The sequence below is a fragment of the Platalea leucorodia genome (genome assembly GCF_965183815.1).
Source record: "Platalea leucorodia genome assembly, chromosome: 24".
Classification (NCBI taxonomy): domain Eukaryota; kingdom Metazoa; phylum Chordata; class Aves; order Pelecaniformes; family Threskiornithidae; genus Platalea; species Platalea leucorodia.
In genome coordinates, this window is record NC_138846.1 from 1,356,316 (window position 1) to 1,384,287 (window position 27,972).

Genomic DNA, 27,972 nt, shown 5'->3' on the forward strand with positions numbered 1-27,972 from the left:
GAGGGCCTCCGGCTTCAAAGATCTTTCCAAAGGCAAGATCAAGGGCTTTTCTTTGGGATTAAAATGAAATGTGGCACTTTGATGGCAGCATGGGGAGCGGCAGCAGCTCCGCAACGCTCCCCTCCCGCCCGAGTCCCCGGATCAAAATAGCTTTGTGGCTGCTCCCGGTGAAACGAGCATTAATTGGGATCATTAACCGGGAGCTGCGCTGGGAGGCTGGCACAGGGAGGGAGGGGGTGTCTGGCTGCCACAACGAGGGAATTTAGGGGGCCGCGCTGGCGCGGATGGGGGCTCAGGCACGGCGTGCCGGCACTGCTGCCGGAGTCGGGTTGATTTACACCATCCCAAGCCCATCCTCTCCTTTTCACGATGCGCAGGTGTGAGTTAAATACTTCTTGCGCTGTAACAGCATCCCCCTCCGCACGTGGCAGTCGGCATTGATGGAGAGGCGGCGGGGGGGGCTTGTGGCCGGCTGAATTCGGTGGGAAAAGTTCAGGCACGATGGAGGGGATGGAAATCCTTCGGTGCGGGTGCTGGGGATGTGGTGGCGGTCCTTGCTGGGCTGTGGCTGCTGCCTGGGAGCGGGGGCTAAAGCAGGAGCCGCATCTCAGCCCTTTGCAGCCCAAAACGCCGGCTCCCCGCGCTCCTGATGAGCAGAAACATCTGAAGGCGACAGCACGGAGCCTGGGGGCCGCTGCATCCGTCAGCGCGTCAGGCTCCTGCAGAAGCCACGCTCCATCACAGCACTGTAATTTATGCTAATGATTTGCTTTTGCATATCGGAGATAATTTGCAGCGCTCGCTGTGAGCGCTGAGGCAGCACTTTTCTCCCTGCCAGGGAAGTTTGCTTTCCCATCCCTGCCGGTTTCTACCAGCGCGGTGTAATCGGGCGCGGGGACAAGCCGACAGGTGCTCGGCACCGCGGTGCCAGCGATCCGGCCATGGCATCATCGCGCGGCTGCTGGCGTGCTCATACTAACGTCTCCCCACGCTGACATCGGATCTCCTCCCCGATGGACGGGGACCGCTCAGGGCTGGAATTAAACTGGGTCAGGGCTCAGCGGGTGCCGCCGTCCCCCTTTGTTCATGGCCCCCGTGCTCCTCGCTCGCGGCCGGGGCGGCGCGTGGGAAGACGCCGGTGGCCGTTTGCCCCCAACGTGGGGGCTGTGCTGGCTTCGCTGCCGCGCATCCCTTGGCCGGTGCCGAACAAAAGCTCTGAAATGTCATCTTTCACGAAGGAATCCAGGCCGTAATTAAAATCCTTCGTTTTAAGCATCTGCCCTGGTTGGAGGCCAGCGTGCTGGGGCTGCAGCACGTGCTTTAGCATCCCTCCCGTCGCCTCCCCAACTGCACCGCTCACCTGCGAACCAGGGTTACGGGGACACCCCGAATGCCGGTGCCAGCGGTCCCTGCTCAAGCTGGGGCTGCTCGATGGCGCGTCCCGGGGCCAGACCTCGACGAGGACGCAGACCTGGGTTTGTAAGTAGAGAAATGGGAACGCTGTGGCTCAGGGGGCCCATGGGGCTGGTGTCCCCAGGGAGGCTGAGCGCTGCTGCGTGTTCTCGCCAGCCGCCCATGGGATGGCGTAGCGAACCCCTTGCAAACCGTTGGTGTTTTGGTAAACTCTGGGCGGGCTATCCAGAGCCCGGAAGCGAAAGAGGAACCTTCGTGGTGGGTTCATGTGGCCTCCCACCAAGCGGCCGCCCCGCCGTCACCTTTCCTGCAGAGCCCCCCCAGCCCCGGGTTTAGGGGCGGTGGCAGGGGGCTGCGGGACTGAGGGGGTCCTCGGTGAGCAGCTGCCTGGCGAGGGGGGATTTTGACCCCGGGGTTTGGGTGTGGATACAGAAACAAGATGGCGGCGGGGCTTACAATGGTGCTCTTCCTCCTCTTCATCACGCAAGGTACGGCGATGGGTTCCCTTGGGGCGAGGGTGCTGGGCTGGCGGGGAGATGGCTTTGGGGACGGTGGGGGACCCTGGGGATGTGCCCGCGGGTAAACCCTCCCTGTCCCTGCTCTCTTCCCCAGCTTTTCCCATCCCGGTGTTGTGCCCAAGGTGTAACCCACCAGCTCCCTTCCCATGGGAGCCCCTGGCATTGCCACCGCCAAGCTGGGGCTGAGGGGCTGCTCCGGGTGAGCCTGGAGTGGGGAGAGGACCCCAAAAATGAAAGCAAAAGAACTTCACTGGAGGATCTGAGCGGTCTCGTGCTCAGGGTGGGGAGGCAGAAATTCTGCCGCAAACTGTAGGTCTTGTCCTCCGAGGCCGAGAGAGAGCAGAGGCGTTAGGAATTAGTGAGCAAATGGGTTATTTGCATTTTCCATGTGTCTGGGAGGATCCCAGGTCCCCAGGCGGGGCCGGGTGCCGGGGAGGGGTGGGCTGTGTCTGGCTGGCCAAGCAGCACCGGTCTCCGTTTTCTTGGCAGCCTGGGCACAACAAAGCCCATCATCGACGGTGGTTGGGACCGTTCACGGGGTGGCGTATCTCAGTCCCAGCCTGCAAAAGCAAGAGTCCTACCACCAAATCCACTGGCGATGCAACAACACGGTGAAGATCGCCAGCCGGGACAGCAAGGGGAAGGTTCACTACCCCAACAGCGCCTACAAGGGACGCGTGGAGCTCCTCCCCAACAACACCCTAAAAATCAGCTCCCTGCAGAAAAGCGACAGCAACACGTACTGGGTGTACCTGGAAGACGACGTGGGCAAGGAGCACATTGAAAACATCCTCCTGACAGTGTATGGTGAGTTGGGGGACGGGAGGGTTGTGCCCGTGCCCCATGGGGGGACAGGGAGGCTGTGACATCCCGCTGCCTCTTGCAGATCTGGTTCCGAAGCCCACTGTGAGTGCCAAAGTGATCGGGGGTGGCTCACCCTTGTGCGATGCCGTGCTGGAATGCTCGGTGGGGCTTGAAGGGGTGACCTATGAGTGGATCCGCCTCAGCAACCCCCCACTGCAGGGCCCGGGTACCTCTGAGTGGCATGTCTCCTTCGACCCCTCGATAGAAGCCTACATCTGCAAAGTCAGCAACCCTGTTTCCTCCAACAGTGCCACACTGACCTACAGGCACCCCTGCTCCTGGACAGGTACTGCCTGCCATGCACACACGAGATGGCAAAACTCGTGTGGGATGGGCTGCAAGGTGGCCTTGGCTTTGGAGGGTCCCCGGAGCAGCGGCAGTGACCCTGAGGACAGTGGGTCCCTGCAAGGCTGGAGGTGGCCCATGGGTCTGTGCCTTTTCCCCCTGTGCTGTGGGCTGGTGGGTGGCAGGACCCCCCCCTGGGGACGGGGTCTGGGGGTCCCCTGCCAGGGCTGGCCAGCCCACAGCCCTCCCAACGCCCTGGGTCTCCCTCTGCCTCCAGGTGAGTCCTCCGCTGCTGCATCCTGCACCACCACCAGCGTGTTGGTGGCCCTGGGACACCTCCTCCTCCTCTTCTTCCTCCTCACTCTGGCTTAAGGACGCTCTGCAGTTGACATCTCTCCTCGTCTCACCACCTCACACCGTGGTACCAGCGCCTGGATGAGGTCCCCAAACCGGCTGGATGCAGAAAGATGCAGTGCCTCAAGGGAACCATTACAACCAGTGTCTGTTCCACCAGCACCCAGCCGGTCTCATCCACAGCCGCCTGCTTCCCACCAGCTGAGGCTCTGGCTGCTCTGCCGCTGCCTTCAGGGTAGCTCAGCTTCGTGCCTCAGTTTCCCTCCTCACCTTTTCTGCTTTGCTTTAATCAGAGTTCATGTTCTCCAGATCTCAGCAAAATAGGGATGAAGCCTGTTGCACTGGTGTTTTGAATACACTGGCGATCTAAATTGCTAAATTCATGGTTAACTGCTTGGAAACCCTCCTCTTCCCTGGCCCTGAGATGATCTGCAGGCAGAACCAGTCTGGGCCTTTCCCAGGGCTCCCCGTGACCTTGGGGGTCCTCGGCCATGGCCTGCTGTCAGCGATGCCCTTCACGGGACCGATGAGCAGGGTGGCAGTGCAGGACAGTGCATGGTGAAACCAGTGACACCAGCACGGGTGCAGCTGGCTACTGCCCAGCCTCCAGGTCTGGAGCACCAGAGCATCTCGAGGGGGCAGAGCTAAAACAGCACCTTGGGGTGTCTCTGCAAGGGGCTCGGCAGGGCGAGTACGGGCTCTGCCTTCAAAATTACCTGCATATTCATTAAATTAACTTTAAACACCACATTTTAAGGTGTCTCTTCTGCATTCTCTTCTGGGCTGGGGTCGGCCACAGCGGGTGCTTGGGGATGGGGGAGGTGATGGAAGGAGCCGTGTTTTTCCCCCCCAACACCCTTGCTGGGGACAGGAGCCCTTCCACGCTTGTCCCGATGGGGAGATGGTGGAACATGGGCCCATTGGGGTGGGAGGATGTGTCTTGTGAGTGATGGAGAAGGTCCCTCAGCCTGCAGGGAGGGATGGGGACATGTCTCGGGGCCACCGCAGCCCTGGGATGCTGCTGTTCCTGCCAGCTCCAGCAAACCAGGCCAAGAAAGGGGAGAACTGGGCTCTACCCTCCATAAAACCCAAGAGGCATCACTTTCCAGAGCCATCTTTAAGCAAAGACTCCTAAGGCCAGATTCATCAAAGGGTCAACAGGGACTGCGCTGGCTCGTGTGAAAAATCAGTAACGAGCACGAGTCGTTCCAGCTCCCCGGGCCTAATGAGCGGCTCGGGGTAATTCCTGCTGGGTGGCTGATGGTTTTAGCACCAATGTATATTTTCGCAGAAATCCCCCCCTTGAAAATATTTGCTTGTGTCTTGGTCCATTCCCATATGGAGGTTTGGGACTCTTCTACCTCTAACAAAATCCAGGATGACCGCTGAGCACCAGCATCGTTATAAAACCTCCTGCGACGAATAAATACGGAGCCCGGTGCCGTGCCTCAGTCATCTTTCCAGCCAGGAGACTTCAGCCTAAGCTGACTGGGAAAGTAAAGGCATTTAGGATCATTATTTTTGGTTAAAGGAGGCTTTTCTCTGACTGCCTGTATGTTTTTTGTGCCCCCAGATGCTTCCTGGAAGGATTTTTTTCTTGATGGTTTTGCTTGTTAAATAATTTTTCCCCATTTCTCCTGGCCGGTGCCAGCCCAGCCTGGGGCACGCTGCTGTGGTAGTGCCCCATGGGTGACATCGGGGGTTTTATGGCTTTCCTGGACCAGGTCGTGGTCAATGGCCTTCTCCGTGGTGGCACAGCCTGCACCCAAGCGTGGGGCACCCATCCATGGCGAGGGGAGGGCTGGGGACCATCCTGCTGCCCTGCCTGGGGGGCCGAGCTGGTGGAGCCCATCCACCGGAGACCTTCCCGACCACCAGAGACCTTCCTGACCACCGGCTCTTCGGGTGGGATTTGTGCCGGGGCAGCTTGCTGCTCTGCAAAATACCCCGAGGCAATGTTTTTGCCCCTCCGTCATGTGGCCAAGCGCTCGGTCCGGGAGCTGGCTGTCTCCGCTAGGAACCACCGCTACGTTTCGGCTAAGCCGAAGCTCCTCGCGTGTGTGCGGTGACAAAAGGACCCAAGTCCCTTCGTACTGCTCTTACTCAGCCTTTCTTTTTAACGCCTCTGCTGAGTTCTTCCCTTCCGTGAACTGCTGATTATTGGGAAATAGCTTGGGTTTTTTTTTTTTTTTTTTCTTCTCGGCCAGATGCTTTCCGAGCGGGAAGGAGCAACTTAGCAGGATGCTGGGGTGGTTTAGTGTGGTTTTAGGCTTTTTGTCACTAGAAATAATTTATTGGCAAGAAAACTCATGGAGGTCTTGGGGCCTGGCTCTGCTGAAAAGCAGTGGGATGTAAGTTCACCCTTTATTTCCTTGTGGCACTCAAATTTGGTTTAAAAGAGCAGAGGAATTCCTGCTTCACACTGTCGCCTCTGCTTTCCTCTGAAAACCAGAAAAAGCAACAAAAATTTGAAGAAAGCAATAGGAAAAAACCCTTCTTCCATTGTAAAGCCGCACGGGCCGAACACCGACGGAGGTGAATAATTCATTCCACTAAAAACACAAAAACACCCAAACTTTTCCCGCCCCTTTCCAGCAGCGGAACAAGCGAGCGGTGTTTTCCCCACGCTCCCCATCCCCGGCTCTCTGCTGAGCGCGGGAGGCTGCGGTCCCCGCTCCATCCCCACCCGGGGGGACCATCCCCATCCCCGAGCACTGGCCGTGGGGATGGCATTGAACGGGAGCAAATTGAAGTCCAGATCACCTCCCTGCGCCCTCAGCCTGAGAACAAGGATTGGGCTTTTCATCGGTGAGTTTTTAAAGACCACCCATGCTCCTCCTCGCCGTAGATCCCATGAAGCCCAAAGCAGGGCTATGGGTTAATCCCAGAATATTTGGGGCCTTCCTGCACCAGTGGGCATCGTGGCCGTGAGCACCAGTGCACGCCAGCTCTCTGGGTGAGCTTTGTGCCGGGTCCCAGTTCCGTGGCACTGGGATCGAGCGGTAGCGGTCGTGGTGGTGCCACGTGGGAGGAGCAGCTGCCCACCTCCGCTGCGGCAGCAGGGTTCGAAGGCTCTGTACAGCCCCAGGAAGCTGCTACCGTACGTGAAATGATTTTCTTGATTGTTGTTTCCTCTTCTTCTGGGGTCAGGTTAAGAACCCGTAGCGGGATGATGCAGTTCTCGTACAAACTATAAATTGATGTTCTGCTTTCTTCTGGAGGTCTCTCTTGCGCTGTCTCCGGTGAAGCATTCAGCAGCACCACTCAGTGCTTTGAATACTTTCCACTTAAGAAAAAAAAAAAAAAAAAGAGAGTCAATCAGCCAAAAACAGGAAACACATGGCCCAGGTCTCTGACTTGAGTACACCTGTTCTTATAATGAGCCCGGCAGCAGATACTAGCTCCACTGCAGCAGAGGCTCCGTGAACCGAGGCATGGGCTGCGGCGTGTGGCTCTGGCTCCTGATCTCTCTCGGCTGCGTTTGGGGTACGTACGTTTTCCTCTCTGTGAAATACTCGGTTTGGGGGTTTTTATCGGATATTAAGACCTTTAGAAATTGCAAGCTATGTGCCGGGTGGAAGGCGGCGTTAAAGGAGAAGCTGCTGCCCGGGTGTTTGTGCGCCGTTTGTGGAGCCGCACACGCACCGCCCGAGACCTTAACCGCCCGGACCGGGGTCCCTTCGTGGTGGGTGCCCCTTCTTTGACTCCTTGCTTTCACACACGCTTGCTCTTGGGAGCTTTCTCCCTGCTCAGGCTCGACCCTAGGTTTCCCCGAAGCAGAGTCTCCGACATGATGTGCGCTAGACAAATTTATTGAGCGGTAGAGTGGTGAAAAAACAGTCTGAGCTGGGTGCCTCCGGAGAGGGACCCTGAACAGGGAAATCCCTGGGCGTTTATACCCTTACAGCTTAAATTCCCCTCCCCTCACGCGGCGGTTGGGTTCAACAGCAATATTTGGGTCTGGGGTCTTCTTGGTCCTTATTGGAGCCTTTCTGTCTCCAGGCAGGACTTTTCTTTTCTTAATGGATGCAGCTTCTGCTGATGGTTGTGCCTACCTTATCTTTCTGGTTTGCACTGGTTTCAGGGCCTTCCTTCATGTAGCTAAGTAAAAGTTCAGTATATGGTCAGTGTGTCCAGGTGAAAGTTCTTGCGGCCTAAGGCTTTAGCAATCCTTGCTGCTAATGCGATGTATTGGATTCCGTTTGAGCTAGAAAGTGACTTCTACAACAGGCAGATCGAGTATAAATATTCATATAGAAGATAAATGGCTCGCAACTCCAAGCTGGATGCGTGGTGCATCCCTAATATGCTCCTACTCAGGCTGAGGGAGGAGAGAATAAAAGATGATGAATGAACAACGGTGGTGATGGACAAAGTGTAGCTGCGATAGTGAAGCACTCTACCGTGCGTTTTAATGGGGTATTAATAGCACTGAGCAAATAATTTAGTACCAGACGTGAATCGGGGTACTTGAGATGAAGGTCCTTGGCAGATTGTCTCACTCTCTGCGATACTGAGTGTCTCGGATCAAGAGATGCCGGTGGGCTGGGAGATGGTACCCAAGTAATAAAATGTGTATAAGGCGAGTGGAAAGGGACGTGCAGCGGGGCAACGCCTGTTTTCTGGGTGCCTGGAGAGCCCTGGCCAGCTGTGGATGGCGTCCTGGGGATGATGGCGTCCTGGATGAGTTGAAATCTGCCCGAGACCAGCTGGGCAGGGAGCGAGGACTGCCCGGACGCCCCAGGGCTCGTGGCTCCTCTCCTCCCAACCCGTCGGCAGTTATGGGAGGATGCTGCAAAATCGGTTTTGGTGGCACTGAACCTGAGCAAAAAAGCTTGGGTGAGTCAGGGCGCCTGAACAGAGCAAAAGGAGCTGTGACTAATCCTGACCCTCTTCTTGGTGCCAGCCTGACGTCCGTTCCCCTTCCCTGGGGACACTGTGTGTCCCTGCAGCCCCGTGAGCCCGCTGCCACTGCATCTGTGTAACTACGGGGTGTAAAACAAATGGCTCCGCCAGGAAACCAGGGACCTTCGCAGAGCTGGGGTTTCTCCTCAGCTCTGCTGGCTCAGTATTACTAGAATACCTGCCTTTAAAATCCCCCCTGGGGTTTTCTGCCTAGCCAGCACACCAAAATTCCCACGAGCCCCATACCTGATGTGAGGGCTGCTCCGGACCTAGCGCTGTGCCGGTGCGGATCGCTTGCCTTCCTCCAGCCCCTCCATCTTCAGCCCGGCTGGTTTCAGACCTCTTTGCATCCCTCCTCCTGCAGCCTTGCTCCAGCCGAGTCGCCTTCCCCGCAAAGGAGATGCTCCTCGATGGAGGAGAGGGTTTTTCTAACATGATGTAAAAAGGGCTTTTCCATTTGGTAAATAATGAGGAACTTAACCGCTGCATGTCAAAAATACACGTTGCTGAGAAAATACAGCAATCCGCCCGCGTGCTGGGCTTTACAGTAAATGCATCAAGAAAAAATGTATGAGGCACGGGGCGATCCGGACCGCGGGGTTTCTGAGGGATGACGGCCATGTCTGCATGGCTGCCTCGATGCTGGGGGAGTGCAGCCCACAGGGACAGCTCAGAAACTGCTGTGTTTTGTGCCGTGGAGGGGGGGGAAAAATAAGCGATGGCACTTGCTTGGGATGGCGGCGGGGAGAGCGTTTGCTCTGTGGTTTTTACTGGAACCATATGTGCTGCGGGAGAGGCAGATACTGGGCTTATCTGGGCCTCCCCAGATGTGTTCTTCTGGGGTAGCTCCTCCTCTTTTCCCCTCTGGGGCAAAGCCTCGCCCTGATGGAAAGAAGTTGGTAGGAAACGTGGGGGTGACACGGTGGGGTCCCTTCCACACTCCCGCTGCCGGGGGCTGGCAGCAGCGGTGAGCTGGCACCTCTCCCCACGCTGTTTCCTACAAAAACAAATTTGTTTGCCTAGGGGCGGGGGCAAATATGAATCACTGCCTTGCTGTGAAAGACAAGAAAGGGTTTGGGGGAGAAGATCCTCTGACGTGTGCTCCAGGAAATCTGGGTGGTTGAGATGCTTTGGGACTCGTGGGGGATGCTTGGACCTCTCTTCTTAAGAGCACTTTTCCGTGGCCACCAAGAAACACATCTGGGACCACCTCGACCAGGAGAAAGACAACTGGGGTTTACACCTCCAGGAGGCTGCGTTTCCTGCAATTTCTACAAGACAAGTCCCACTGAAGGTTTCTGGAGCTGAGGTGCTCGAGGGAGGTGGGTGTCACGATGTGCACCCAGCTGCAGGCTTTGGCCAAGAACCACCGAGCATCGCTTCCCTCTGGACTGCCCTGGTGTCACCGGGACTTCTCCAGGCTGGTCCCACCGCTGCCAGCACCCTTCTCCCAGGACCAGCATCCCCACCGGACTGGGACCACAAGCACCTTCCCCTGCTCAAGGCAGCCCGGCTGCATGGGGTGATGTTTCTCTGTGCTGGCTGGCTGTCCTTGTGCCAACAGAAAGCCCAGAGCTTTAAATCTGGATTCGGCCATCACGTACAGCGGTGCCCGATGCGGGAGAACGCTTGAGGCTGATGCAAATGAAGACTCTCTTGCCTCACCCTGCGAAGGCGAGGGTGGGGAGGAAGAGCAGAGGAAGGCAACGCTTCCCCTCTGGCTCCTGAGCTGAGCCCTCAACCGGGGATTGAGGATGTGGGGCTGAGGGTTGGGGGTCGCTCCTTTGGTTCTGGGGAGGGTCCTGCGGGGTGGGCATGGGGCAGAGCTCACAGTGAGCCCTGCTGTACAGCGCAACTCGTGTTCCCACCCGCCAGCAATCGGTGGTGCAGGATGTGGTGGATAACCCAGAGCTTGAAAACATGGTTAGAAAATCAGTCGAAAATTGAACGGATTAATCTCGCGCAACCCAAGCCATCCCCAGTCTGTGGATTAGCAGGGTGGGTCCAATGCTGCCGCCGGGTACCGCAGCTCCGCAGGCGTCCTCCCTCCTCCGGCAGAGCCAGGATGGTAGGGGACGGTCGCTCCGAGCCCCCCGTGCCTCCCTGCCTGCCTCAGCCCCTCTCTCCGCTCTCCTCCCAGGCATGGGCCGCGGGGCGAGGGAGACGGTGCTGGGCACCCTGGGGAAGGCGACGATACTGCGGATCCCCCCCGAACTCCGCAACCTCACCCTGCACTTCGGAAAGGCCGTGTGGAAGCGGGACACGGAGGACCCGCAGAGGAAGCTCATCCTGCTCGAGTACTGCCACGGCAATTACACGAACTACCTGCAGGGACAGAATCGCTTCCACAAGTTGGACTTCTCCCTGGAGATCCTGAACACCAGCCGGCAGGACGGGCAGCTCTACGAGTACATCGTCAGCAAAGGACCAGAGGAGAAAGTCTGGCAGATCCAGCTGGAGGTGTATGGTGAGACACGCTGCTCTGGGAGGACCGTGCTGGATGCTCCCAGCCTCTTGCGGTGCTGGGAGCAGGTCTGGGAGGTGGGCGGTGGCCGGGGCAGGGTGGGAGATGCCCACCCTGATGTCAAGAAGCAGGAGTGAGTCCAGGACCCTCTTGCAGCCCCATCTGGGTACCCCCAGGAGCCTTTGGGTGCGTACAGATCATGTCCCTCTCTAATGCCGTTTGCAGCGGGTCCAGGACCAGACTGGTTCCTCTCCATCTCCTGGGGATTTAGGAGAGGCCAGCAGGATTTCCCAGGCAGGGGCCAAGGCAACGTTTGCATCCTTCCCTGGACACAAACCTTTGCCCCCTCCCTCCCTCTCTCCAGAGCCAGTGTCCGATCCCAGCATCCAGATCCTCAGCTGGGCGCTGGCCAACGGCAGCTGCACCGTCACCCTCAACTGCACGGCGGAGCGAGGGGACAACATCTCCTACAGCTGGGGCAGCTGGGACAGCAGCACCTCGGGGCTCTGCTCCCACCACGGCAGCCTCCTGAACCTCTCCTACCCGCTGCAAAACACAAGCATCACCTGCGCCTGCGTGGCCAGCAACCCCGTCAGCAGACGGGTTGTCAACTTCAGCTCCTCCGAGTGCAGCTATGAGCAAGGGGGTAAGTCCCCCATTTGCTGGCCTGGCGCGCTCCAGTCTCCCAATCCTGCTCTTGCTTCGCAGGGGACTTTTTCACGCTGCTTTAGGCAGCCTCAAAGGAGCCTTTTGCAAGAAAAGGGGCTGCTGCGTCACCTGCTCAGGCTTGCCCAGTCCTTCCAGTAAACGCCGGCTGTGGAGCCGCGGGTCCCCGCTGCCTCCCCGGCCACTCCACTTGCTGCGCTCCGGTGCTCAAGGCTCATTTTAAATGCATGAGACTCGTACGGTGGGTGGTTTGGGGAGGATAAAAACCTCAGTGACAACTTCCCCCTTGGAGGCTCTTGGGGCAAAATCATGCTCTCTCTCACTGGGATTTTCTAGCACTCCCTCGTGACGTGGGGGACTTTTGCCAGGGCTGGGCGGCGCAGTGGCTGCCCTTTCCCCGGGGACCCGCAGGCGAAATCACACCTCTGCTGGGGCTCTCGCAGTGACCTGTGCTGAGAAAATATCCCCGTGGGGAAAACGGTTGGGACTCTTGCTTAGGAAAGGGAGATGCTGAAATGAGACACTCCAGGGGGGTTTCGGGCTTGTTTTACACCCCCTTGCCCCAAAACCCCTTGCACCGTGGGACACCCCTGCATGGTGTCACCAGGAGCGGGGCCACCCCAGGTGCGTCCCCGTGGTGGGAGCCTGGCTGGCCGCTGGAGCTGCAGAGCTCTGTCCCAGGGCCCCCTTCTCGCGTGCCTGCGATGCAAGGGCGTTGCACAAAGGGGCTGCCTCCCCTCCGTGAAGCCACCGGAGAAGTTTTTAGGGCTTTATCTGGCCATCAGCAGGTTTTTTTTGCTGACTGTTGCAGTCTGGAGGCAATTAGAGAGAGCTCTGCTCAAGAGAAGCATTTCATCCCCTTGTTTCCTGTTCTACCAAGATCTTCAGCCCCAAAATTAGGTGATGAGATGAAGAAAGATTTTTAGCAGCCCGTTCAGCTCTGCTCTGGGTGATGCAGGGCCCCAGGGCCGGTGGCTGACCACCTCCCCTCTCTGCCCCCCATCCAGGCAGTGCCGGGCTGAGGACGGAGCATCTCGTGCTGATGGTGTTGGTGCCCCTTGCCACACTGTTCGCCGTGGTCTTCGTTGCCCGTTTGGCCATGCCCAAGGGTGAGTGCTGCAAGGGAGGGGTGCTGGGGCAGCTGGTGGCCCGCGGGTGGGGTGAGCCTTGGGGGGGGGGGCCAGCGAATGGACCAAAGGGCTGATCCCCACGGACACCTCCTCTTGGGAGTCCCCTGGCCCTTAGGAAGGAGCAAAATGTGTTTCTCTTGAAGCATAGAGTAAAAGGCAGGAAGGAAACCAGCTTAAAAAAAAAAAAAAAAAACAACCAACAAAACAAAACAAAAAAGAGGAGGAAAAAAAAAAAAAGTGCCTGCACGTGGTCTCTAGCCCTTCACCCGGATGATGGGCTTCCGAGATCGTATCGCACGGTCTCCAGGGGAACTGAATGATCCCAGCCCAAATTTGAGAGAGCGTCACCTCTCCGAGTGCCTCAGCCAGGCTGTGCCCCCCCAACTCCCTGTGTAGCGACAAATTTGCAAAGCTGACCTGTGGCGGCCAGAAATCCTCCGACCACGGCCGGGCAGCTGCAGCGGTAGGGATGCAGCCGGGTCCAGCCAGCGGGCACCGTGCCGGGGATGGATCCAGCACGGGCTCACCCTTGCCTCGCCTCGGGGCACCGGAGCAGCCTGCAGGGTGCCAGGGTCCCCTCGGTCCCTGCTGCCCTTACAGCTTGGTGACGTTTTTACCCCCCTGCAGCCAGCCAGGAGCACTCGCACTTGCCGCTCGCCGAGGACAGCGCGGTGCACACCATCTACTCCCAAGTGCAGCGGGTGGAGGTGAGTCACGGCCAACACAACCCCAGCCGCCCTTGGCGCACGGGTTGAAAAAATGCTCCTTTAGCGACGGGACCCTGAGCGCTGCAGCCGGCGGGGAGCGCGGGCACGACGCTGCCGGGGTTTCTTTGGTGGGGGTCTTGGATGGGGGCACCCTGGCTTTGGGCAGCAGCAAAGGCAGCAGCACCCAAAGCCCCGGGTCGTTGCTGGGTGCCTCCTCCCTGGTTTGTGGCACCCTCTGTGATGGCCTTTGGCCACTGGGTGTCAACACAGCCCTGTGGCTGGGGAGGGAGAGGGTGAAATTGTGGCTGGGGGGGACTGGGGTGGCCGTGGGCTCCCCCGGGGTCACTCATCCCTGCCATCCAGGAGTCAGCCTGGCTGCTGTTAATTTGGGAATCACTGGGAATAAGGTTGGGTGCTGCAGCTTCCCCAGCCCCCAGCATCCCAGGGTGGCTTTGGGGACAGACTGTGTGGTTTTTTTTTTTTCCCCCCTCCCCGAGTCCTGCTCAGCGCAAACTGGGGAGGCAATGGTGGGTCCATGTAGGGTGGAGGGAGGGAAGGGTCCCCGTGGTGAGCTGCCTGCCGCTGCTCATCCTTCGCTCTCCGTGCAGAAGCAGAAAGTGGCCCCCGCCGCCGAGGACCCCTCCTGCACCACCATCTACGCTGCAGCCACCGGCCTGCCCCCAGACACGGCCCCGGCCCCCGGCAGAGCCCCGTGCACCCCACGCAGCCCCCAGACACGGGCGCCCGCCCTACAGGGCCACCCACCCCTCTCGCAGGTAAGGGTGGGTGGCTGCCTGCCCCGGTCCTTGCCCCGGCTGGGCATTGCCACGGGGCGACCCACGGCCCCCCCAGCTCAGGCACCTCGCCGACCCCTTTGCTTCCCTGCTTTTTGCTACAGAGCCCCGACAAGGAGCCCATGACGGTTTACGCCAGTGTGACGATGCCCGTGGCCTGAGCCTCTCCAGGCAGCAGCCCAGCCCAGCCCAGCCTTTGCCTCTGCTCACCGGGCACCAACGTCCATGTTCCCGGCCGGAGGAAACCCCGCTCACCCCTGGGGAATCGAGGCAAAACTCTCCGGCAAGCGCCAACCCCTGCCGCAGCCAAGCTGGGGCTGCAACGATGGCTGTGGAGGTGAGGAACGGTGGAGCAAAGAGCAGGGCTGAAGCAAGGCAAGAAATCTCCCTGGGCTGCGGCTAAGGGCGGCCGGCAAGATGCTGAAGCACCGGGAGAGGGTAGAGGGGCTCTGGATACGACCCCGCAGCTGGGCATGAGCAAGGAGAAAGAATCGGCGCCTCGGAGGGGAAGGGTCAGCCCATCAGCACGGCGGCGCGGCGCCGGGAAGCGTGGCCGGAGTGGGTTTGCACCCCAACTTCATCCCTGCCCTGTGGGTTTTCACTCCGTGGCCTCATCCTGTGGCCCCGGCTTCACTAGAGGGAGCCCCCGCTTCGTGGCAGCCGGCGACACCAGTGACACATAGCGATGCGAATTCAACGGCAGTGGGGAAACATCGGAAGAGATTTTTTTTTTTCTATTTTTATTTTTTTTTGTCTCTGCTCCACAACCGGTTGCGAAATGCCTGGAGTTTGGCCCAAGCAGTGAAGAAGGCTTTGCGATCTGCTGCCTGGCGTCCGCCCAGCCCCAGCCTGGGGCAGGCACCGGCAGCCGATGCCCGCGCCGGGGGACGCAGCCGTGGCCCGCTGCACTCTTCCATCCCCATCCTTTTCCACTGATGACTACGGGAACGGGGAAGATCTTCCAAGTGGACTACTGAAAGCTCAATTTCTGGCTGAGAGGGGGAGGCAGCCCCTGCCCGTGGCCGGGCCGCTCCCTGCCCGCGGCAGCTCCCAACTTTGCTGCAGAAATACCCGGCGTGGGGATGCTGGAGGAAGGACCAGGGCTGTAAACTTGTTCCACCCCCCTCCCCAGTCAGAGTTATTTTATAATTCCAACATGCCTCAGTTCATACAGTAGGTCTGATCTCATGTGCCGCTGCTAGGGGAAAGGAAAATAAATTTCTAGTAAAGCCTTTTGGGAAGGTTTGCTGGAAGAATGTGTCAGGGGCTGGATCAGGTTTTGAGGGGGAAGAGAAATCAGTGTTTTTGCATCTCCCCAGCTTCCTCATTTCATTGCTACAGAAAATCATCTGAGCTGCTTCCTTGGAAAAGTCTGCCCGCAAAGCAGCCGCTTCCCCCAGGAGCATGGGCAGGTCCAGGGAAGGGCAAGGTCATGCTTGCCCTTGTGCCTCTAAAATGGTGTAAAGGCCCCAGATTCTGTGCCTGGCACTTGGTGCAGGATGGAGCTCGGTGCTGCCCGTGTTGGTCCTTGCAGAAGGATGGGGCACCCTGTGCTGTGCCACCCCCATGCGCACCCAAACATTGCAGCCCACCCCACGGCTGCGAGGGGATATCGGATGCTCGATACGGGGAAGAATTCAAGTAAAAATGCCAATATTGCCATTGCAGAGGAGCACTGAGCCACGACGCTGCAGATGCCCTCCCCCCCCCAGCTCCCAGGTGATGTTGGAGGAGGCAAAGGGGGTTACGGGGTGGCTCATGCCCCAGGGTGTCTCTCTGTGCCTCTCCTCTCCCCTACCAGGGAGCTGGGAGAGAGGAGATGTTTTCGGTGATGTAAGTGCTTTGGTATTGAGCAACGATGCCAGTCCCCGTGCAAATGTACTCCATCACTGAGCCTCCCGCAGCCCAGCATCGTGGCAGCGCTGAGGGACAACAGCAGCCCCCGCTCCCTTGCTGGGGTAGAGGAACCAGGGCTATTTTAGAGCCCGACGTGCCCAGCTAGGCCAGCGCGCTTCCCCCACCTGAATTTCAGTATGACGCTGGTGTCATGCCACTTCCTATAATAATCTGAATTAGGGAAGTGGCTGCTTCCTTGCAGTTGTTGTTCAGGTGTCCCGTCTAGGGGGGAGGGAGAGTTTGGGTCTTGGCATTCCTTATGAAGGATGTCCCGGTGACGTCGGTCCATGGGGACCAGCGCGCTCCTGGGTGCTGACCCGCGGCGGTCTCCACGATACCCCTTTCTTAGGACTGATTCCCACAGAGGAGCTGGGACGTTTGTCATACACGGCCACGATGGTGCTCTTTGTCCCAGCTGCCACACTCACCTTTGCTTGGAAACGGAGTTTTTCAGCTCGAGTTTTGACTGTGCATGTGAGATTTTCATCTTTATTGTGTCCCTTCTGGGACCACGTCCCATGTCACTGCAGCGACTTAGTCCTGCGACGACTCAGTTTTCTCCACCCAGTGGGAGGAAAGCTGAGTGGATGCACGTGTTCTTACGTCTTCCTCTTGCCACCACGAGCTGCGGCAGATGCCAGGCGCAGAGAGTCCCTCTCTCTGCACCGTGGGTCGATGGACATGTTTTGGTGCCTGCCGCTCACCCTTCTCCTCCTCCACCAAGCAAGTAAGTGCAAGTTGCTCCTTCTCCCTCGGTGGTGGAAGGGGAGGAGCCCGCGGGGGCTCGGGATGATTTTAGGGACTCCCGGGAGAGCGGGGATGGGGTTGGCGTGTGCAGGACCAGCAGTGCCGAGCGCGGCTCCGCAGGGATGGAGTTTGTCCCAGTGATGTTGGGCAAAGCGGGGTGAAAGCTACCCGGTGCTGGCCCCTCGCTCTCGTGTGGTCGCCCTCCGCTAATGAGCGAACGCATCAAGCCTCAGCTCCGGCTCGGTCTCCATCCGACTGCTGCCAGATGTGCACTGGCTGCCACGCTTGCCGTTCTGCTCTGTGTTCAGGGTCTGTGCCCCTGTGCGTTGTCTCTGAGTTTTATCCTGTGCTCCCGTGGCTTCGTTGTGGGGTGTTTAGGGCTCTTTGGAACAGGAGATACTTTCTGCCTTTTTTCAGGCAAGGGGAAACGGGCAGAGATGCGGGCTCTGCCCCCCCCCAGCCTGGAGGCAGGTTTCACCGCCGGATGAGCGCTGCAGTATTCTGCTACTTCAGCAGAATTTCCTTCTTCAAGTTTATGCTCCCAATCAGTTTCTCCTTCCCTGCAGTTGGAGCTGTTCCCAGTGTCCCGGAGGCATCCCTGCCGGGTCAGGCAGGCGTGACCAGAAACGCAGAGCCCCGGGGTGAGGTGACAGCCTCGGGATCTGGCTGCCCGGCTGAGCCAGGAGCAGTTCCTTTTTTGGGAACGGGAGAAAACCTCCAGCCCAAACTGGGTAGCACTGATTTTTCTTTTTTTTAAGAGGAAGTAGCCAAAATAAGAGGGAAATGCCTGTCTCCTTCTCAGAAGAGGGGAGAAGCAGCTGCACATTTAGGGAAGAGGGCACCCATTTTCTTGCCTGCTTGTGTAGGTGAGCTTGGCCTTTCAGTCTGGAGATGAAAGGGAACCTGCCTGACCTTTCTGAGCCTTTGCAAACTCCTCCTTGCACTTTCATTTTACACCTCCAGGCTCTGTCCCTTGCACCCCCTTCGCATGTGGGAAGCAGCGTGGGTGTCCCATTGCTGCAGGGTGCTGCTTGCTTCACGAGCCCCGGGGGGGTGCAAAACCACAGGTCTTCCTGAGGCTCAGCCAAGAGCCTCAGGGGCAATTCGTTTATTTAAAATAAAAAGGAATCCTCTAATTCCTGCAATCACCTGCGATGGAGTGGATCCTCGGTGCTCTCTGCACCCAGTGTTGGTGATCCGGGCGTCCTTGTCCCCAGGGATGCCCCAGAGGGTTTGGGTGAGCCGGTGATGTGCCCTCGGAGCCCAGAAACCCAGTCATCTCCTGGGCTGCATAAAGAAATCGAGGGAGGGGATTCTGCCCCTCTGCTCCGCTCTGGGGAGACCCCCCCGGAGCCCTGCGTCCAGCTCGGGGGTCCCCAGCTGGGGAAGGACATGGAGCTGTTGGAATGGGGTGAGAGGAGGCCACCAAAATGGTCCGAGGGTGGCACAGCTCTGCTGTGGGGACAGGCTGAGAGCTGGGGGTGCTCAGCCTAGAGAGGAGGGGGCTGCGGGGAGACCTTATTGCAGTCTTCCAGTACTTGTAAGAAAGATGGGGACAGACTTTTTAGCAGGGCCTGTAGTGACGGGACAAGGGGGAATGGTTTTAAACTGAGAGAGGAGAGATTCGGACTGGATATAAGGAAGAAATTTGTTGCGCTGAGGGTGGCGAGACGCTGGCACAGGCTGCTCAGAGAGGTGGTGGATGCCCCATCCCTGGAGATGTTCAAGGTCAGGTTGGATGGGGCTCCGAGAAACCTGATCTGGGTGAAGATGTCCTGCTCGTGGCAGGGGGTTGGACTGGGTGGCCTTTAAAGGTCCCTTCCCACCCAAACCAGTCCATGATTCTATGACTTTACCCGCACCTGTACGGTGTGCGATAGCACTGGGGGCTCTGGCCCCTGTAGATCAGCCTGTCCGTGGCGTCGCACTGCGCGATCGTGGTGGGATGAGGCTGCTCTTCTCGTCTGAGGCTCTTCTTTTGGCCAAGGACCTTTCCCCGAGCCCTCCTGCCATCTCCACCAGCCAGCCTCCGGGCTTGCTGTGCATCCTTTCCCTGGGCATGCCGCCTTCAGCTCGGCTTCTCTCTCCAGCATGCACTAACGACAGGGCAGAGGTGACCAGGGCCACGGGCAGGTCTGTCACCTTCTTCCTCAAGAACCTGGATGGAGAAGCTGCAGCCTGGAGCTTTCACGACGATGTCATAGTGACCGTGAAATTCGGCAATCCTCCTGAAGCCATCTTTTTGGATCAAAAGTACAAGCCACGCTTGACCTTCCCCAAGAACGGCAGTGCGCTCACCATCTCCCAGCTGACGACAGATGATGCTGGTACCTACACAGCAAAGACCTCGGGGATAAAAACCACCTTCACCCTACATGTATACAGTAAGTGCCTTTTAGCGTTGGTGTGTGTTTGTTTGTTTGTTTTGTTTTTTAAGGCTTTGTGCTAAATGGGAGGTTGGGGATTTCCTGACAGCCCCCCACTTCCCACAGGGGAGCTGGCGGTGCCGACGGTGACCTGTATGACGCAGAACTGCTCGGCCGACGGCTGCCTCTACACCCTGCGCTGCGCCGTGTCGGGCTCCGGCTATGGCGACGTCTCCTACAGCTGGAGCATGGGGGACTTGCTGTGGAGAGAGGGGCCCACGGTGGTGGTGGAGGAGTCGCCGCCGGGCGAGCCGCCGCCGCTGCTCACGTGCGTGGCACGAAACCCTGTCAGCAGCCGCAACACCAGCCTCATCTTGCCCGCTGCCCTCTGTGCAGGTAACAGCCATGGAAAGATGCGCGGGTGGATGGCGGGGATGGGCCGTATCCTTCTCCCAGTGGCTCCAGCTTTCCCCCGAGCTGTGCCTTGGCGTGCAAAGAGAGAAATGCGGACCCTCGGCAGAGGGACTTACCTCTCTCCCTGTTCTCTCCCTTTGCCACGCCGCCCATGCTGTCAGAAAACACAACCCACCTTCCCACTGCCGGTGAGCTGCCGAACCTCCCGTCCGTGTCTGGCCTCGCTTTTAAATGTCTGAGTGTGCCCAAGCTAGCTAACAGCGTCCGGCCGCCACAGACCCCCGCGCCTGAGGAGGGGGAGATGGGGAGCCTGAGGCCAGCGCAGTCCATCTCCTCCCAAAACAGCTCGCGGGGGATATCCAGGCTTTCTGGGCAGCGCTCTTAGCATCCGTGTGCTGTCTTCATCACCTGGGGAATTTGGGGAGGGGAGGTGGGTCCGTATTTCTAGCTTGTCCCCCAAAAAGGCTTAGCTTGGGATGGGAACATCAAATCAATTTATGCAACGGGGAGGCAGAGCCAAGGATGGGCTGGAGGTGGCTGCCACCAGCCCATGTGGGGTTTTCCCCCCACCAAAAGCCACCCGTGAGGTCCCCGGAGCGCAGAGGGACATCAGCAGGGGCAGCCGCGGCCGCGCTGGGGCTGGGGCAGGAGTCTCCCAGCCGCTGCTCTGTCTGCAAAGCCACTTGTCCTCGTGCAGCGTGTCGCCTCCTTTCCGTGTTGGACCACGTTACCGTGAAATAAGGGTCTCAGCGGGGTGTTGAAGCAGAGACGTGGCCGTTTCCTCCCGCTCTGATGCCGGGAAGAGGCAGATACATTTGGGGATGTTGTTATCAGATCTTCTTCTCTTTCAAGGCGCCTACTCCAGCAGGTGGGCTGGAATCGTGGTCACGTCGCTGATTGGAGCCGGACTGCTTTTAGCAGTGCTTATCTTCATGATCTGCTATAAATCCAAAGGTGAGCTGCTTCCCCTGTGGGTAACTGTCCCTGCAGACCTGGCAAGCAGGAGATGAGCCCTGCAAAAGCGAGGATGCTGTGTGGGGTTTGCTTTGGTTGCCGCTGCTGACGAGAGCTCCGTGTCGCTTCTCCCCCAGGCTGGAGGATCTTCTCTTTGCCCGCGGCTGAGGTCAGGAACGTAGGTAGGTCTTGGCATTTCCCTCCCTCTACCCTTTTTCTTGGTGGGAATAGCTTGGTGGCAATTAAGATGGGGAGGGAAATCATCCACTGCCTTGACTTGGTCCTGGACCGCACCCCAGCTGGCAGGACCCTGACGCCTCCCCGCGCCCCTGCCCTGCGCGCACAGAGGCAGATGAAGGGGGGCGATCCCAGGCGATGCTGTGGTGGCTGAAGCCGTGCTCTCCCCCAGTCTCTTCCGGGAAAACTTCGTGCCAGCCCACCGAGAAGGAGCTGGGAGCACAACCATGAGATCACCAAAGCAAGAGGGATTTTGAGGAAAAAATAAGAGCTGACAAGAGACAAGCGGGAGGCAGAGACAAGCAATGAGGGGTTGTGTGCCCCATCGCCAGAAACACCCCCCCGCAGCACCGCGTGCGGCTCGAGCAGCCGCTGCCTGCAGCAGCCGCCGCCTGCTTTCCCCAGCTCTTGCGGGCTGAGATCCGAGGCTCCTGGGGGAGGTGGAGCGGCCCAACAGTGGCCGCAGGGACTGAAGCACACCCTTGGCATCGTTTTGGGATCAGCTCCGCTAGACTCAGGGCTTCAGGCTGCAAGTCCAGCCGAGAAACCTGGTGGAATCGAGACCGCTGGACCATCTCCTCTCCCTGATGTTCAGGGCTGTTTTTGATGGGCTGTGCCGTGCCGGTCACTGCCACAGCTGGGCAGCAGGCATCTTGCTGACTCTTTTTTTTTTTTTTTTTTTTTTACACGTGTATTGTGTTGCTGCCATATGCTAAAATAAAGCTGACGCCAATGGGGGAGTTCCTGCCTTGTGTTTTGCATTTGTGTGTGCCCGAGCGGGATGTCGGGGCACAGCCAGCGCCAGGACCGCGGGCTCCTCCCGGCCGAGAACTTGGATCCAGCTCTTCCATTGGGAACCATGGGCAAAACCTCTCTCCGAAGAGCTGCTCTCTGCACAGGCTGAAGCCTGCATGACTGTTCCTCTGTGGGACTGGCAGCAAAGGAGAAGCACTGAAATTTTGACCCAAAAATGGGATTATGAAGGATTTAAATCCTCTCTCCCCCTCTGTGTTCAATGAGCCAAAGAACGAGCGGATGCTAACGCTTGCTGCGACGGTGGCAACATATGAAGGAGAGACAAGTGCATATTACCCTCCGAAAGCAGGCGGGGATCTTGTATTTAAATAAAAAAAGCTAATTTTCGCTAGCAAGTCCCTTTGACTGCTGTCCTGTGAGCTGGAAGCAAGCACCCCGCTCCCGCAGTGGCCGGGGCAAGAGGGGTGGTGGGATGCGATGCTCGCCTCGACCCAGACCCACAGCAAACACCTCCAGCAGCTCCGAGGGGCTGCTGGGTGCTGCAGCTCCTGCACGGCCGGGCTTTCACCGAGCCCGGCACACCTTAAGCTGGGATTCCCTCGGCAGGGAGCACTGCATGCCCTGCAGTGCCACGGGAATGGGATCCACTGCAGCCCCTCCCCGGCTGCGGCAGCCTGCTCCCTCGCTGACCCTCCGCTTTTTTGTCCTTGCAGAGGCCGTACCAGATTACACGACGGTGTACGCCCAAGTCGGCCCTTCCCAGCAGGTGAGTTTGTGCAGGCTCATCCCCATCCTCCAGGTACGTGGCTGGGCCAGGCTGTGCGTCTGGGGGGTCCCTGCACGGGACGGGGATGGCCGGGGGGCCACGTGGTGGGGACGGGGAGGAAGGACGGCAGCTGGACAGCCCCGGGTTTGGCTGTTAGATCCTCCCGGGAAGTTGAAGGGGGACACGCCAGCCCCGGGGCTTGCCCAAGAGCAGCCAGCACGGCCACCTGCCTGCACTTCCCGCTGCATCCCCAGGGCCTCTGTCCCCGGCGCCCCCCAAACTTAGCTTCTTTGGCTCACCCAGGCTTTGAGACCCCTTTGCCAGCTCCAAGCCCTGGAAATAGTTTTTCAAATCTTTTCCGCAGCTGTGCCTGCAGAGCGTCTCTAATGCACAGCAAAACGACGCAAAGAGGTCACCGACCCCCTCCAAACCTCTCTATTTCACCATCCAGTCTATGGGCCAGGTGAGTTGGAGCTTGTGACCACCTCCCCTGGCGGGGCTCCAACACCAAGCGAGGAGATGGGCAAGGCCCCAGGGTGAGAGGCATAACCCTGGAGCAGGGGGCATGGACAGACAGGGCTTCACTAGGCTTTCTTGGGGTCCAGAGCTTCAAGCCAAGCCCGTGAGTGCCCTCTTTCTTGCCGATGGAGGGATCGGCTCCCACGAGCCCAAGCAAAGCTTTTGTCCCTTTGCAATTGCAGACAGATGATGAGAAAATGGGCAACGGCGCGCTGGGGTGTCAGGAGCAGGATGAGAAAACCATCTACTCGTTGGTCAGCTAGCCAGACCCCTCAACGCGGCCCTGGCACAGCTCCGTGCACCCACGAGCCTGCTCTGAGCGCGATGTTCCTCTCTGCCCAGCCCCGGCCCGTGAGGCTGCAGCATCCCCTCTTCCCTCCTCATCGCTGCTGCCCGCCATGCGCCTGCTGTCAGCGGTCCCCAGCCATCGACGTGAGGATGTAAGCGCCCCGTAAGTGCAGGCTCGTCTGGCACAGGAGCTCTGCTGGTGTTTTGGCATCCACGTGGGGTTTGGGCTCCTTTTTCTGCCCTCTCTAACCAGACCAAGGAACATGGACTAAAACTGTGGCTGCAAACCCAGCCCTCCCGGCGCAAGGACGTGAACTGATGCTCCTGGGATTCGCCCAGCAGCATCTCACGGTGCGGGGCCTCAGGACGAGAGGACGGGAAACCTCAGGGCTGCTCTCCATCCCTCCATCCCCCAGCCTGTGCTGACACCGGGGGTTGCCCTGACCCAGGTGCAGGACCCTGCACTTGTCTTTGTTGAACCCCATGGGGTTCACACAGGCCCAGCTCTCCAGCCTGCCCAGGTCCCTCTGGATGCCACCCCGTCCCTCAGGCAGGTCAGCCCACCGCTCAGCTTGGTGTCACCTGCAAACTTGCTGAGGGTGCACTCGATCCCGCCGTCTGTGTCACTGATGCAGACATTAATCAGTACTGGCCCCAGTACGCACTCCTCAGGAACCTCTTTTAAGCTTGGCGAATACTTTGGCTGCTTCATTTCGTTGCTAAACCAAGAGAAAGCAAAAGTTACCCTTCGTGGTAGAAAGCTGGGTAAGGAAAGCCGCGTACTTCTGCTCGGGTGCACACACCCAGGCTGCTGCAGTTTCGGTGCCGGCTGCTTTCCCCAGTGCTCGCTGCTGCCGGGGGCCTTCCAAACCTCACAGCACCCTGGCACCATGCTCAGCATCACTTTATGCCGCCGGCGAGCTGCTTGTGGCCCCCGGAGACGCTGCGGGGCCGTGCTGGGCTCCAGGGGCAGGAGGTGGTCTGGGCTTGGGGGGAAACAGGACAAGGAAGGGGGCTGGTGCTGCTCTGCTCCACTCCTTTGATGTGCTTGTATATGAGGTTTTATTTTTGGTTTACATGCTTGTACGCGAAGTGCTGTGTTTCTGGCGTTAGGCGGCTTCTCAGCGGAGCTCTAGGGAGGAGAGCGGCTGTCCGAGCCCCGAGCGATGCAGGGATACTGCACGGCGCGGTAGCGGCCGCATCCCGCCGGGATGCAGGGCCTGCAGCAGGGTCTGCGTGGGTTTACCCCGAGCTGGGACTTACGTGGACCTGGGTGCCCAGCAAGCAGGGCCCAGGGCACATCCCCTCCCTCCCTGCTCCCCAAACCCACCCAGAGCCTGAAAACTGAGCAAAACACACACACTGGCATTAATTTTCCGGTGCCGCCGGACAGACAGACGCTGCCCACGCTGGGAAGCCTCTTCCCGTGCGTGCCGCTTCCCCCTGCTCTTTGTCTTGTCTGTGCGGATAGTAAATTATTCAGGGATGAAACCGGAGATTTCTTTGAAGTGCCTGGCACAGGAGAGCCCTCTAGGAGCTACTGGAATAAAAATGCAAGACACATCTGGGCTCAATTTCTGGCTGCAGATTATTTTGGGTGAAAACAGCCCATTACTGACGAGTCTGTGGAGTCATTTGTTTATTCTCTGCATTTTCACAGTAGGTGACAGGCTTGTTTTTGAGTTCCTCAAATTCATGCTGATCAATTAAAAATATATACCTCAGTGGGCCATGCATTTTACCCACTGGTAAATGGGGGTAAAGAAAGGATTTGTCTGTGCCCTGGACAGGGCTTAAACCAGGGCTGATGGCACCAGGGACTGGCCTGAAGGGAGCTGGGCAGTGCTGGGGCATCACCTCCTCCTTCGCCCACGCCTACGGCTGACGGGGCTCCGTCCGTTACCCCAGAAATGACCGTCGGGACCGTTTCTGGCCATTAATCACCCTACTTCTGTGCCAACACCTTTGAGCTCGCAGGAAGCCATTGGTCAGGCAGAAAGGGGAAGGAAGACATTGCAAGAGGGGGAACGGCGGTGGAAGGGTCGGTGGGGCAGAGGAGGATGGAGCCGAGAGGCGTCGGGACGGGGTGGCTCTGCATCGCGGTGCTCTGCTCTGGAGCTGGTGAGTGGGGCTGGGGGGCTGGCGTGGGGTCCGGGGGCTCCCTCCATCTGCGGGGCTGGAGGGAGGAGGAGGAAGGGGCGATGCGAAGGCAGCAGGTACAATGATGCCTTTCTCGGGGGGACCCTTTGCGGCAGAGCGGGATGCTTGCCTGGCCGTTTTGTGGCAGGCAAGGCTCAGGCCACCTGCTTTATTGCTTGGCTTAGGTCTGGCTCAGGTCTGGCTCACGTGGGGAGGAGGCTTGGGGGTTCCTGGGCTCTCCCAGCACCGAGCTGTGCCGCAAACCTGAGCCCTGGGCTCCCCTGCTCCAGCCCCAGCTCCGTGGGCCAAACGGCAGGGATGCTCGCTGACCGCCGGGCCCCTTTCACAGCCGGGAGCGTGGCGGCTGTGGGCTGGTTTGCTTGGGGACACCATTTTGCCACTGCCGAGCGCTGGTCCGCGCAGGCACCGCTGCCAGTTGCCCAACCTCCGGCAGCGTCAGCGTGACGCTGCCCGGCAGCGCGTGGCCATGCGTGACTTCCAACGAGCCCCCGGCATCCACCGTGGCGCTGCCGCCATCAGCACCTTCTTCGTTAGCGGGGCTTTGTCTCGGCGGCGCCGCATGGGAGAGCGGTGCGAAGCCGGCTGCTCGCCGCCCCGGCAGGATGTGGGACGGCAACACCCGCTGCTCCGCTGGCATCCGCCAGCCGCTCAGGTGATGGCCCCCGGCCCCCCGCCTCCGTCCCAAGCCACCTGAGGCCGGAGGGACGTGGGTCAGCCATTTCTTGCTCCTGCCTTGCCTTTCCCTAAGCCGCGGTGCTGCCGTGCAGGCTGAGCTCCCGGTGCAGGGCAACGTTGGGCCAGTGCCGCTCCCAGCTCTGTTCCTGATCCTTGGGGGCACCTCTAGCTTGGGGAGGCATTAAAACAAATTAACGACCCTCGATCCCAGCTCTCGTCCTCAAAGAGAAGGAGCCAGGGCATCAAAGCACCACGCAGCGTGATGGCGTCCTGGAGCCCAGGCATGAAAGCACCACGCAGCGTGACGATGTCCCGCAGCCCACCGGAGACCCCACCACAACCACCGGGGACGCGGACAAGCTGACGACACAGCCAATGGTCACCTCAACCCCTCCTTGGAGCAGGGACCCCATCACCACCCCCGTGCCGACACAAGCCGGCGCCGTGGGGAACAAAACCCGTGAGTCCCACGGAGAAAGGAAGAGATGTGGCTTGGGGACGTGCCACCATCCTTGGAGGGTCCTGCATCCCCCAGGACCCCCCCAGCCACCTCTGCGGGCAGCATTCCCACATCTCCTCTCTCTTCCCACAGAAAATGCATCGGCTGTTCCCGTCAGGTACTGGTCCCCTGTCATTTTTGTGGTGGTGGCTCTGCTCGTGCTCTTCTTCACCTACCGGCGGACCAAGGGGGAAGGTGAGCTCCCCCACCGCAGCACCCAGAGCTCTGCCTTCGCTCAACCACGCGCTGGCTTAGCAGGAAAATGTGTCAACTATCTCACAGCCCACATCCTCAAAACATCAAAAACTGCCGCAAAAAGTCAGTTATTCTCATGCGGCGCGATGATGGGGGGGTGTGTGTGGCTTCATGCTGGGGGGGCAGGATCAGGCCCTCGCACCAGGCAGAGGCTGTCCCCAGAAACCCCTTTGGCCACGGCTTAGCCCCACGGTGAGGCTTGCCCCTTGCTGAGCTCTGGCTTTAAAAGTCCAGAAGTTTAACCCGTAACTCCCTTTTCTCCTCAATTCTGCATCGCTCGGTGCCAGCTCTGCCCTTTCCTTTAACACAAACCTCGAGCTTGAGGATTTTTTCTCCTGCAAAGCAAACCCGAAAGCGGGCCAGCTCAGCCCCCCACTGCCCCCTTCCCAGGAGGGCTGTGCTGGGCTCTTTTTGCAAAGCCCCCTCGGCCCCGCTGTTTTAACCCCATCTGCCTGGCCCGCAGGGAGCCAGGACCAAGCCGCCTGCGCCAGCGACTCCTCAGGTGAGGCTGGGCCAGCCCGAGCCTGTGACACCAGCGCTCAGCCGCTCTCAGGGCCGTGATTCACATCCCAGCTCGTTGCATTGCAGATTTGGGAGCCCTGGACCACCTCCCAATCCAGGACACCACCCCAATAATCCCCGCTTCCCAGGTAAGCCCGGCTGATGGGAATCCTCTTCCCGGTAAGGTGTGAGCTGGGAGGGCTGAGAGCTGCTTTTCAGCCCCTGCGTGGCTTTGAGCAAACCCCAGCCGTGCCTCAGTTTCCCCATCTGAGGCGAGTGATGAGGATGCTCAGAGCAGCTCCTCAAGCAGCCGCTGCCGTTCGTACAGGAGGAGAGGAAGGGGGCAGAGAAACCCCCGGCCCTGGAGCACACCGAAACCTGCTTCTGCGAGCCGGACCCCCCGCCTCCCCAGGTATTTCACCCCGATGCCCCGAGCCCCGGTGCCCGGGGTGGGGTGGGGGGGCTGCCAGCGGGGCCCCGGCCCCTCCAGCCCATGGGGGTCCCTGGGGAGGGTCCGTAGCCCCCCCCAGCACCTGATTTTGCTTCTCCCCAGCCTGATACCCCTGCAGCTGCCTGTGGTCCCCGCTGCTCCGGGGAGCCCGGAGCCGACTGAGGGCTCCTGGGGGAGCCCAGTGGCTTCCAGACACCCCCAGGGAGCACGAGGCCACCCCGCGGGGCAGCGCGGGGACCGAGCCGGACGATGCTCCCAGCCGGGGACCACGAGCATTGTGTGTCGCCTTGGCCCCTTTCTATGGATGCTCGAGCCCAAATCCCGGTGGGAACGGGGAGCTGCGTGGGAGAGGGACCCCCGCGGCCGTGCTGTGCCCCATGTGCAAGGA

At 59.4% G+C, this 27,972-nt stretch overlaps 3 protein-coding genes across 10 annotated transcripts; all 3 read left to right on the top strand.

The window, feature by feature from the left end:
* Nucleotides 1–1,631: 1,631 nt before the first annotated feature.
* On the top strand, nucleotides 1,632–4,184 carry CD48 (CD48 molecule). The gene is made up of 4 exons (XM_082333122.1): nucleotides 1,632–1,901; nucleotides 2,421–2,738; nucleotides 2,818–3,081; nucleotides 3,358–4,184. Exons 1-4 carry the CDS (start codon nucleotides 1,853–1,855, stop codon nucleotides 3,450–3,452), a joined length of 726 nt encoding a protein of 241 aa, XP_082189248.1. The 5' UTR covers nucleotides 1,632–1,852; the 3' UTR covers nucleotides 3,453–4,184.
* A 2,605-nt stretch (nucleotides 4,185–6,789) lies between these two features.
* Nucleotides 6,790–26,273, top strand: LOC309600758 (signaling lymphocytic activation molecule-like). 8 transcript variants are annotated; one of them, XM_082333332.1, is made up of 10 exons: nucleotides 14,263–16,723; nucleotides 18,834–19,127; nucleotides 19,236–19,505; nucleotides 19,685–19,711; nucleotides 20,376–20,477; nucleotides 20,615–20,659; nucleotides 22,184–22,236; nucleotides 22,601–22,699; nucleotides 22,938–25,164; nucleotides 26,197–26,273. In XM_082333332.1, the coding sequence occupies exons 1-9, from the start codon at nucleotides 16,393–16,395 to the stop codon at nucleotides 23,016–23,018; spliced, it is 1,302 nt and encodes a 433-aa protein (XP_082189458.1). In that variant the 5' UTR covers nucleotides 14,263–16,392; the 3' UTR covers nucleotides 23,019–25,164; nucleotides 26,197–26,273. The 8 variants fall into 8 exon arrangements, with proteins under 8 accessions (XP_082189464.1, XP_082189465.1, XP_082189461.1 ...); XM_082333334.1 differs by lacking the exon at nucleotides 22,601–22,699; XM_082333333.1 differs by lacking the exon at nucleotides 19,685–19,711.
* On the top strand, nucleotides 25,181–27,945 carry LOC309600761 (uncharacterized protein). The gene is made up of 6 exons (XM_082333343.1): nucleotides 25,181–26,338; nucleotides 26,471–26,572; nucleotides 27,096–27,134; nucleotides 27,221–27,282; nucleotides 27,462–27,545; nucleotides 27,687–27,945. The coding sequence occupies exons 1-6, from the start codon at nucleotides 26,254–26,256 to the stop codon at nucleotides 27,744–27,746; spliced, it is 432 nt and encodes a 143-aa protein (XP_082189469.1). The 5' UTR covers nucleotides 25,181–26,253; the 3' UTR covers nucleotides 27,747–27,945.
* The last annotated feature ends 27 nt before the right edge of the window (nucleotides 27,946–27,972 follow it).